The 12266-nt window shown below is 42.7% G+C and overlaps 1 protein-coding gene across 1 annotated transcript in view; it reads right to left on the bottom strand.

Annotated features, from left to right (window-relative positions):
* chata (choline O-acetyltransferase a) overlaps nucleotides 1-12266 on the bottom strand; it is a gene marked incomplete at both ends in the record, with an annotated part of 43432 nt that extends 31166 nt beyond the window's left edge. Inside the window, 2 exons of the mRNA XM_084322064.1 lie at nucleotides 11423-11614; nucleotides 12219-12266. Coding sequence (XP_084178190.1) covers nucleotides 11423-11614; nucleotides 12219-12266 — 240 coding nt within the window. The remainder of the gene's footprint in view (nucleotides 1-11422; nucleotides 11615-12218) is intronic.

The following is a 12266-nucleotide window of genomic DNA, read 5'->3' as shown; positions in this document are numbered from 1 at the left end:
CAGGAAGCTTGGATCATTTTTAAAGAAATATTTCTATCGGTTTTAGACAAAGTATGCCCCATCAGGCTTGTCAGAGTCAAACAACGCTCTAAACCCTGATGGATTCAGACATCTTAGAACAAATTCGGTTAAGAGACAAAACTCTGGCAACATTTAGAAAATGCGGCGATAGCGCTCTATTCGATGAGTATCGACACATGCGAAATAGAGTAACCAGCCTGGTAAAAAAGGCCAAAACAGAATACTACAAAACAAAATTCCAAGAAGTGAAAAACTCCCCCAAAGAACTTTGGCAAACTCTAAAAAATCTGGGGGCTCCCATTAGAAACAATTGTTCAGCTTCTTCAAAGATTGGGTTGGATATTGATAATGAAATTTGCTTTGACAGTGCAAGGGTGGCCCAAAAATTCAATGATTTTTTCACTACAGTGGCATCAACACTTGTGAAGAAGTTACCCGAACCCACTGGACAGTTTGGTAGTAGTCATGTATTTAATTATTATTCAGATAAGGTTGCACAGGATTCCTTCAAATTACAACCAGTGGACATGGCCCTGGTAGAAAAATCGATCAATACCCTAGGCAAGGATAAAGCTACTGGAATAGATGGCTTACCAGTGAGGTTTATCAAAGACGGAGCAAACCAGATTAGTGAACCTCTAACACATATCATCAACCTATCACTGAAACAGGGTATCGTACCCGATGACTTAAAATGTGCCAGAGTGGTTCCACTACACAAAAAAGGAGATCGGACAAACAAGGGAAACTATCGTCCAGTTTCTATTCTCAGCGTCATCTCCAAAGTTCTTGAGAAGGTCATATTTAATCAAATATCAGATTTTATTAAACAGACAGATCTCCTTTATCAATTCCAGTCTGGCTTTCGCACTGCATGGGTATTCTACGGATGCTGGCCTGATTGATCTCACTGACCATATTCGAACCCAGATGGACTGTGGCAAACGAACTGGCATGGTTCTGATTGACCTGCAGAAAGCGTTTGATACTGTTGACCATCAGATCCTGCTTGAGAAGCTCAAAGCCTGTGGGATGGACGATGGGTCGGTGAGATGGTTCAGGTCGTACTTGACTGGGAGGACCCAGGTTGTGAACATAAATGGTGTTGCATCTTCATATAATGAAATAACATGTGGGGTGCCGCAAGGCAGCATCCTTGCTCCATTGCTCTTTTCACTATATGTTAATGACATGGTGTCTGCAGTATCCTGCAGACTCCTACTGTATGCTGACGACTCAGCACTTCTGGTGTCTGGAGACGACACGGCAGAAATACAAGCCGGTCTCAGTAGGGAGCTGGAAAGCCTTCACAAATGGTTAGTTGACAACAGATTATCGATTCACCTTGGAAAAACTGAGTAAATTCTATTGAGCTCAAAACATAAATTAAAGGAATGTTCCAGACTTGAGATCAGCTGTAATGGCTTCAGTGTCGAGTCTGGAGACTGTGTTAAATACCTATAGGTGCAGACCTCGGCCAAACACTCTCAGGGAAAACAATGGCCCTGAAGGTGATCAAAAAAGTTAACACAAGGGTGAAATTTTTGCACAGAAAAAAGAGGTTCTTATCACTGGAAACTATGAAATTGCTTGCCAACTGCATGATCCTCAGCCAATATGACTATGCATGTACGTACTGGTATAGTGGTGTTACAGTGGAAAGTAAACACAGGCTACAAACCAGCCAAAATAAGACCATACGATTGGTCCTAAATCTGCCACCTCGAACCCATATTGAGCCATGTCACTTCAATGAGGTGGGATGGCTCCCTGTGGAGCAGAGGGTCTCCTTTCTGAAACTGGGACATATGTATAAAATGTTAAATGGATCTGCCCTTAGATATTTATGCTCTCGTATTGTCCTGCATGGCCAGGTCCACGGACGACAGTTACGGTCTGGACAGCTCTCAGTTTATGAGCCTAGAAAGGGTTCCTATTCACAGAATGGCTTTCTGTCTACAGCCTGCCCAGCTGTGGAACTCTCTGCCCAGGGCCATCCAAAACTCCCCCACTATTGCTGTCTTCAAGAGGGGTGTGGAGCCACGTCTGCAACAATAGGTGGCAGAGGGTGCTTGGCCACCACTCTTGAAGAACAGGAACATGACATGCTGTAATGAGGCTCTTTCAGAAAATTGTGTTGTCTATTTTATCTACTTGTTGTATCTATTTTATCTTCTTAACTCTTTCTTTGTGATTTTTTTGTATTCTTCTTGGGACCATGTTGGAAACAAGTCGACAGACTTTCACATGTTATCCTTGTACCCCTTGTTTTTATACTATTGTATAAATTGTATGTACTAAATAAAAAATCAATCAATCAATCTGAGTGTCTGGTCAGTAACATGGGTCTCCCAGTCCCTCCTCTCTGCAGTAAACACAAAATAAATGTTGTGGTATCCCGTTCCCCCTTTATCCAATCAGGAGCGAGAAAGTGTCTGGTCAGTAACATGGGTCTGACAGCCATCACTGATACAGAGTGTCTGGTCAGTAACATGGGTCCCACAGCCATCACTGATACAGAGTGTCTGGTCAGTAACATGGGTCTGACAGCCATCACTGATACAGAGTGTCTGGTCAGTAACATGGGTCCGACAGCCATCACTGATACAGAGTGTCTGGTCAGTAACATGGGTCTGACAGCCATCACTGATACAGAGTGTCTGGTCAGTAACATGGGTCTGACAGCCATCACTGATACAGAGTGTCTGGTCAGTAACATGGGTCTGACAGCCATCACTGATACAGAGTGTCTGGTCAGTAACATGGGTCTGACAGCCATCACTGATACAGAGTGTCTGGTCAGTAACATGGGTCTGACAGCCATCACTGGTATAGAGTGTCTGGTAAGTAACATGGGTCTGACAGCCATCACTGATACAGAGTGTCTGGTCAGTAACATGGGTCTGACAGCCATCACTGGTATAGAGTGTCTGGTAAGTAACATGGGTCTGACAGCCATCACTGATACAATGGTCTACTTGCAGATTTTATGAATTCTTGCTCAGTTTTTAATTTTACACAATTGATTGATGATTTTACCAGAATTACCAAGACTAGCAGATCTATCATTGACCTGATCTTGTCATCTGACAAAGAAAAAATATGTCAATCTGGGGTGCTACCTTTAGGAATCAGTGACCATTTTGTCACATACTGCACAAGAAAGATCTGTCACAGCCAGATAGGCAAACACAGCACGGTTAGGATCAGGTCAATGAAAAAGTACAACCTGGAAAATGTCCAACAACTATTGCAGTCTGAAGACTGGAGTCAGGTTACAGAGTGCGACAAAGCTCAGGAAGCTTGGATCATTTTTAAAGAAATATTTCTATCGGTTTTAGACAAAGTATGCCCCATCAGGCTTGTCAGAGTCAAACAACGCTCCAAACCCTGATGGATTCAGACATCTTAGAACAAATTCGGTTAAGAGACAAAACTCTGGCAACATTTAGAAAATGCGGCGATAGCGCTCTATTCGATGAGTATCGACACATGCGAAATAGAGTAACCAGCCTGGTAAAAAAGGCCAAAACAGAATACTACAAAACAAAATTCCAAGAAGTGAAAAACTCCCCCAAAGAACTTTGGCAAACTCTAAAAAATCTGGGGGCTCCCATTAGAAACAATTGTTCAGCTTCTTCAAAGATTGGGTTGGATATTGATAATGAAATTTGCTTTGACAGTGCAAGGGTGGCCCAAAAATGTAATGATTTTTTTCACTACAGTGGCATCAACACTTGTGGCCACTGAAGGTGATCAAAAAAGTTAACACAAGGGTGAAATTTTTGCACAGAAAAAAGAGGTTCTTATCACTGGAAACTATGAAATTGCTTGCCAACTGCATGATCCTCAGCCAATATGACTATGCATGTACGTACTGGTATAGTGGTGTTACAGTGGAAAGTAAACAGGCTACAAACCAGCCAAAATAAGACCATACGATTGGTCCTAAATCTGCCACCTCGAACCCATATTGAGCCATGTCACTTCGATGAGGTGGGATGGCTCCCTGTGGAGCAGAGGGTCTCCTTTCTGAAACTGGGACATATGTATAAAATGTTAAATGGATCTGCCCCCCAGATATTTATGCTCTCGTATTGTCCTGCGTGGCCAGGTCCACGGACGACAGTTACGGTCTGGACAGCTCTCAGTTTATGAGCCTAGAAAGGGTTCCTATTCACAGAATGGCTTTCTGTCTACAGCCTGCCCAGCTGTGGAACTCTCTGCCCAGGGCCATCCAAAACTCCCCCACTATTGCTGTCTTCAAGAGGGGTGTGGAGCCACGTCTGCAACAATAGGTGGCAGAGGGTGCTTGGCCACCACTCTTGAAGAACAGGAACATGACATGCTGTAATGAGGCTCTTTCAGAAAATTGTGTTGTCTATTTGATCTACTTGTTGTATCTATTTTATCTTCTTAACTCTTTCTTTGTGATTTATTGTATTCTTCTTGGAACCATGTTGGAAACAAGTCGACAGACTTTCACATGTTATCCTTGTACCCCTTGTTTTTATACTATTGTATAAATTGTATGTACTAAATAAAAAAATCAATCAATCAATCTGAGTGTCTGGTCAGTAACATGGGTCTCCCAGTCCCTCCTCTCTGCAGTAAACACAAAATAAATTGTGTGGTATCCCGTTCCCCCTTTATCCAATCAGGAGCGAGAAATCCACACTGGAAAAAAACGGTCTGACAAAAATTAGAAATAAAAAAAAAAATATTGAGAAAATATGTGCTTTAAACAAGTAAAGGTGCAGTAAGCAAATATGGCTTGGCACATTGAAATAAGTTGAAATAAGATATATAAGATTAAAATATCAATGGTTCTCTATCCTGATTGGATAAAGTGGGAATGGAAACCGGATAAAGTATTTTGTGTTTACTGCAGAGCAGAGGGACTGGGAGACCCATGTTACTGACCAGACACTCTATATCAGTGATGGCTGTCAGACCCATGTTACTGACCAGACACTCTGTATCAGTGATGGCTGTCAGACCCATGTTACTGACCAGACACTCTATATCAGTGATGGCTGTCAGACCCATGTTACTGACCAGACACTCTGTATCAGTGATGGCTGTCAGACCCATGTTACTGACCAGACACTCTATATCAGTGATGGCTCTCAGACCCATGTTACTGACCAGACACTCTGTATCAGTGATGGCTGTCAGACCCATGTTACTGACCAGACACTCTATATCAGTGATGGCTGTCAGACCCATGTTACTGACCAGACACTCTGTATCAGTGATGGCTGTCAGACCCATGTTACTGACCAGACACTCTATATCAGTGATGGCTCTCAGACCCATGTTACTGACCAGACACTCTGTATCAGTGATGGCTGTCAGACCCATGTTACTGACCAGACACTCTATATCAGTGATGGCTGTCAGACCCATGTTACTGACCAGACACTCTGTATCAGTGATGGCTGTCAGACCCATGTTACTGACCAGACACTCTGTATCAGTGATGGCGATCTATTCGATGAGTATCGACACATGCGAAATAGAGTAACCAGCCTGGTAAAAAAGGCCAAAACAGAATACTACAAAACAAAATTCCAAGAAGTGAAAAACTCCCCCAAAGAACTTTGGCAAACTCTAAAAAATCTGGGGGCTCCCATTAGAAACAATTGTTCAGCTTCTTCAAAGATTGGGTTGGATATTGATAATGAAATTTGCTTTGACAGTGCAAGGGTGGCCCAAAAATGTAATGATTTTTTTCACTACAGTGGCATCAACACTTGTGAAGAAGTTACCCGAACCCACTGGACAGTTTGGTAGTAGTCATGTATTTAATTATTATTGAGATAAGGTTGCACAGGATTCCTTCAAATTACAACCAGTGGACATGGCCCTGGTAGAAAAAACGATCAATACCCTAGGCAAGGATAAAGCTACTGGAATAGACGGCTTACCAGTGAGGTTTATCAAAGATGGAGCAAACCAGATTAGTGAACCTCTAACACATATCATCAACCTATCACTGAAACAGGGTATCGTACCCGATGACTTAAAATGTGCCAGAGTGGTTCCACTACACAAAAAAGGAGATAGGACAAACGAGGGAAACTATCGTCCAGTTTCTATTCTCAGCGTCATCTCCAAAGTTCTTGAGAAGGTCATATTTAATCAAATATCAGATTTTATTAAACAGACAGATCTCCTTTATCAATTCCAGTCTGGCTTTCGCCCTGGGTATTCTACGGATGCTTGCCTGATTGATCTCACTGACCATATTCGAACCCAGATGGACTGTGGCAAACAAACTGCCATGGTTCTGATTGACCTGCAGAAAGCGTTTGATACTGTTGACCATCAGATCCTGCTTGAGAAGCTCAAAGCCTGTGGGACGGACGATGGGTCGGTGAGATGGTTCAGGTCGTACTTGACTGGGAGGACCCAGGTTGTGAACATAAATGGTGTCGCATCTTCATATAATGAAATAACATGTGGGGTGCCGCAAGGCAGCATCCTTGCTCCATTGCTCTTTTCACTATATGTTAATGACATGGTGTCTGCAGTATCCTGCAGACTCCTACTGTATGCTGACGACTCAGCACTTCTGGTGTCTGGAGACGACACGGCAGAAATACAAGCCGGTCTCAGTAGGGAGCTGGAAAGCCTTCACAAATGGTTAGTTGACAACAGATTATCGATTCACCTTGGAAAAACTGAGTCAATTCTATTCAGCTCAAAACATAAATTAAAGGAATGTTCCCGACTTGAGATCAGCTGTAATGGCTTCAGTGTCGAGTCTAGAGACTGTGTTAAATACCTATAGGTGCAGACCTCGACCAAACACTCTCAGGGAAAACAATGGCCCTGAAGGTGATCAAAAAAGTTAACACAAGGGTGAAATTTTTGCACAGAAAAAAGAGGTTCTTATCACTGGAAACTATGAAATTGCTTGCCAACTGCATGATCCTCAGCCAATATGACTATGCATGTACGTACTGGTATAGTGGTGTTACAGTGGAAAGTAAACACAGGCTACAAACCAGCCAAAATAAGACCATACGATTGGTCCTAAATCTGCCACCTCGAACCCATATTGAGCCATGTCACTTCAATGAGGTGGGATGGCTCCCTGTGGAGCAGAGGGTCTCCTTTCTGAAACTGGGACATATAAAATGTTAAATGGATCTGCCCCCCAGATATTTATGCTCTCGCATTGTCCTGCGTGGCCAGGTCCACGGACGACAGTTACGGTCTGGACAGCTCTCAGTTTATGAGCCTAGAAAGGGTTCCTATTCACAGAATGGCTTTCTGTCTACAGCCTGCCCAGCTGTGGAACTCTCTGCCCAGGGCCATCCAAAACTCCCCCACTATTGCTGTCTTCAAGAGGGGTGTGGAGCCACGTCTGCAACAATAGGTGGCAGAGGGTGCTTGGCCACCACTCTTGAAGAACAGGAACATGACATGCTGTAATGAGGCTCTTTCAGAAAATTGTGTTGTCTATTTGATCTACTTGTTGTATCTATTTTATCTTCTTAACTCTTTCTTTGTGATTTATTGTATTCTTCTTGGGACCATGTTGGAAACAAGTCGACAGACTTTCACATGTTATCCTTGTACCCCTTGTTTTTATACTATTGTATAAATTGTATGTACTAAATAAAAAAATCAATCAATCAATCTGAGTGTCTGGTCAGTAACATGGGTCTCCCAGTCCCTCCTCTCTGCAGTAAACACAAAATAAATGTTGTGGTATCCCGTTCCCCCTTTATCCAATCAGGAGCGAGAAAGTGTCTGGTCAGTAACATGGGTCTGACAGCCATCACTGATACAGAGTGTCTGGTCAGTAACATGGGTCTGACAGCCATCACTGATACAGAGTGTCTGGTCAGTAACATGGGTCTGACAGTCATCACTGATACAGAGTGTCTGGTCAGTAACATGGGTCTGACAGCCATCACTGATACAGAGTGTCTGGTCAGTAACATGGGTCTGACAGTCATCACTGATACAGAGTGTCTGGTCAGTAACATGGGTCTGACAGCCATCACTGATACAATGGTCTACTTGCAGATTTTATGAATTCTTGCTCAGTTTTTAATTTTACACAATTGATTGATGATTTTACCAGAATTACCAAGACTAGCAGATCTATCATTGACCTGATCTTGTCATCTGACAAAGAAAAAATATGTCAATCTGGGGTGCTACCTTTAGGAATCAGTGACCATTTTGTCACATTCTGCACAAGAAAGATCTGTCACAGCCAGATAGGCAAACACAGCACGGTTAGGATCAGGTCAATGAAAAAGTACAACCTGGAAAATGTCCAACAACTATTGCAGTCTGAAGACTGGAGTCAGGTTACAGAGTGCGACAAAGCTCAGGAAGCTTGGATCATTTTTAAAGAAATATTTCTATCGGTTTTAGACAAAGTATGCCCCATCAGGCTTGTCAGAGTCAAACAACGCTCCAAACCCTGATGGATTCAGACATCTTAGAACAAATTCGGTTAAGAGACAAAACTCTGGCAACATTTAGAAAATGCGGCGATAGCGCTCTATTCGATGAGTATCGACACATGCGAAATAGAGTAACCAGCCTGGTAAAAAAGGCCAAAACAGAATACTACAAAACAAAATTCCAAGAAGTGAAAAACTCCCCCAAAGAACTTTGGCAAACTCTAAAAAATCTGGGGGCTCCCATTAGAAACAATTGTTCAGCTTCTTCAAAGATTGGGTTGGATATTGATAATGAAATTTGCTTTGACAGTGCAAGGGTGGCCCAAAAATGTAATGATTTTTTTCACTACAGTGGCATCAACACTTGTGAAGAAGTTACCCGAACCCACTGGACAGTTTGGTAGTAGTCATGTATTTAATTATTATTCAGATAAGGTTGCACAGGATTCCTTCAAATTACAACCAGTGGACATGGCCCTGGTAGAAAAATCGATCAATACCCTAGGCAAGGATAAAGCTACTGGAATAGATGGCTTACCAGTGAGGTTTATCAAAGACGGAGCAAACCAGATTAGTGAACCTCTAACACATATCATCAACCTATCACTGAAACAGGGTATCGTACCCGACGACTTAAAATGTGCCAGAGTGGTTCCACTACACAAAAAAGGAGATCGGACAAACGAGGGAAACTATCGTCCAGTTTCTATTCTCAGCGTCGTCTCCAAAGTTCTTGAGAAGGTCATATTTAATCAAATATCAGATTTTATTAAACAGACAGATCTCCTTTATCAATTCCAGTCTGGCTTTCGCCCTGCATGGGTATTCTACGGATGCTGGCCTGATTGATCTCACTGACCATATTCGAACCCAGATGGACTGTGGCAAACGAACTGGCATGGTTCTGATTGACCTGCAGAAAGCGTTTGATACTGTTGACCATCAGATCCTGCTTGAGAAGCTCAAAGCCTGTGGGATGGACGATGGGTCGGTGAGATGGTTCAGGTCGTACTTGACTGGGAGGACCCAGGTTGTGAACATAAATGGTGTTGCATCTTCATATAATGAAATAACATGTGGGGTGCCGCAAGGCAGCATCCTTGCTCCATTGCTCTTTTCACTATATGTTAATGACATGGTGTCTGCAGTATCCTGCAGACTCCTACTGTATGCTGACGACTCAGCACTTCTGGTGTCTGGAGACGACACGGAAGAAATACAAGCCGGTCTCAGTAGGGAGCTGGAAAGCCTTCACAAATGGTTAGTTGACAACAGATTATCGATTCACCTTGGAAAAACTGAGTAAATTCTATTGAGCTCAAAACATAAATTAAAGGAATGTTCCAGACTTGAGATCAGCTGTAATGGCTTCAGTGTCGAGTCTGGAGACTGTGTTAAATACCTAGGTGCAGACCTCGGCCAAACACTCTCAGGGAAAACAATGGCCCTGAAGGTGATCAAAAAAGTTAACACAAGGGTGAAATTTTTGCACAGAAAAAAGAGGTTCTTATCACTGGAAACTATGAAATTGCTTGCCAACTGCATGATCCTCAGCCAATATGACTATGCATGTACGTACTGGTATAGTGGTGTTACAGTGGAAAGTAAACACAGGCTACAAACCAGCCAAAATAAGACCATACGATTGGTCCTAAATCTGCCACCTCGAACCCATATTGAGCCATGTCACTTCAATGAGGTGGGATGGCTCCCTGTGGAGCAGAGGGTCTCCTTTCTGAAACTGGGACATATGTATAAAATGTTAAATGGATCTGCCCCCAGATATTTATGCTCTCGTATTGTCCTGCATGGCCAGGTCCACGGACGACAGTTACGGTCTGGACAGCTCTCAGTTTATGAGCCTAGAAAGGGTTCCTATTCACAGAATGGCTTTCTGTCTACAGCCTGCCGGCTGTGGAACTCTCTGCCCAGGGCCGTCCAAAACTCCCCCACTATTCCTGTTCTTCAAGAGGGGTGTGGAGCCACGTCTGCAACAATAGGTGGCAGAGGGTGCTTGGCCACCACTCTTGAAGAACAGGAACATGACATGCTGTAATGAGGCTCTTTCAGAAAATTGTGTTGTCTATTTTATCTACTTGTTGTATCTATTTTATCTTCTTAACTCTTTCTTTGTGATTTATTGTATTCTTCTTGGGACCATGTTGGAAACAAGTCGACAGACTTTCACATGTTATCCTTGTACCCCTTGTTTTTATACTATTGTATAAATTGTATGTACTAAATAAAAAAATCAATCAATCAATCTGAGTGTCTGGTCAGTAACATGGGTCTCCCAGTCCCTCCTCTCTGCAGTAAACACAAAATAAATTTTGTGGTATCCCGTTCCCCCTTTATCCAATCAGGAGCGAGAAATCCACACAGGAAAAAAACGGTCTGACAAAAAAATGTTTGAGAAAATATGTGCTTTAAACAAGTAAAGGTGCAGTAAGCAAATATGGCTTGGCACATTGAAATAAGTTGAAATAAGATATATAAGATTAAAATATCAAGGGTTCTCTATCCTGATTGGATAAAGTGGGAATGGAAACCGGATAAAGTATTTTGTGTTTACTGCAGAGCAGAGGGACTGGGAGACCCATGTTACTGACCAGACACTCTATATCAGTGATGGCTGTCAGACCCATGTTACTGACCAGACACTCTGTATCAGTGATGGCTGTCAGACCCATGTTACTGACCAGACACTCTATATCAGTGATGGCTGTCAGACCCATGTTACTGACCAGACACTCTCTATCAGTGATGGCTGTCAGACCCATGTTATTGACCAGACACTCTGTATCAGTGATGGCTGTCAGACCCATGTTACTGACCAGACACTCTATATCAGTGATGGCTGTCAGAACGTAGAGCTATTTAACATGTATCTTAACGAAGAAATACCACTTACAGCAGCTTTTAAGTTCAACACACGTGCGCAGATTCCGCGTAAAACCGCGTTTATTTACCCAGTTGGCTTTGCTCTCCCTCCTCTTGACGAGCTCTCGCTGCAGTTCCTCCCCCACTCCACCAGGGGCACCGAACTGCTTCACTAGACTTTGGGTCTTCTTGAATTGCTCCTCGGTGAGCAGGTGTTTCATGCACCGCAGGTATGTGTCCAGTGTGTCTTGCAGCGCGGGGACCGGTAACTTGGGCAGACCCAGCTGCAGGCCAAAGAGATGAGAGCCTCAGCAAAACAAAACATTATCTACATTCTTCATCAATATGTTAACACTTTCGTAGAACATTAGCATGTAAAACATTTGGTCATGTCCCTCCCTCGCCCGAGGCAAATGGGATTGGTTCTTTAATGCCTTTGTTCTTATATAGTTGCCTGGAAACAAAGGCACCTGACTCATTTTTACATCACAACATATTGAAACATAACCATTTTCATTACCAATTAACAATGTTTCACACATTCCATGCTCGTATATACCCCGAGCTCCCACCACCTATGTGTGCAACATGGTTCACTTTGTTTCAGTGGGTGATTTTCTTTGGACTTATGTTGAGATTATAAACAATATTCAAGCATTTGTAAGTTGTTGTAACTATATAGTTATTGTAATTCCTCTTCTCAAAACTATACCCGGTACAGCTTTAATGTACAGTATATATATGAACCCGTGACGTTCCCAATATCAAGACTGGTTGTTAAAAAAAACTAATTTCTTTCAGGCATTTTCCAATAAAAAAAAAAGAAAAAAAAGATTTTAAGTAGCATATATCCACATAAATCAGAGTAATAATCAGGATATTTACATCACCGCTCCCGAGGTCTTTCGACTGCTCTCTCTCCAGGACGGGCAT

This window comes from Notolepis coatsorum, assembly GCF_963971535.1.
Source record: "Notolepis coatsorum genome assembly, chromosome: 9".
NCBI classification, from domain to species: domain Eukaryota; kingdom Metazoa; phylum Chordata; class Actinopteri; order Aulopiformes; family Paralepididae; genus Notolepis; species Notolepis coatsorum.
Note: the sequence above shows the minus strand (reverse complement) of the source record. Positions and strands in the feature narration are given on the sequence as shown.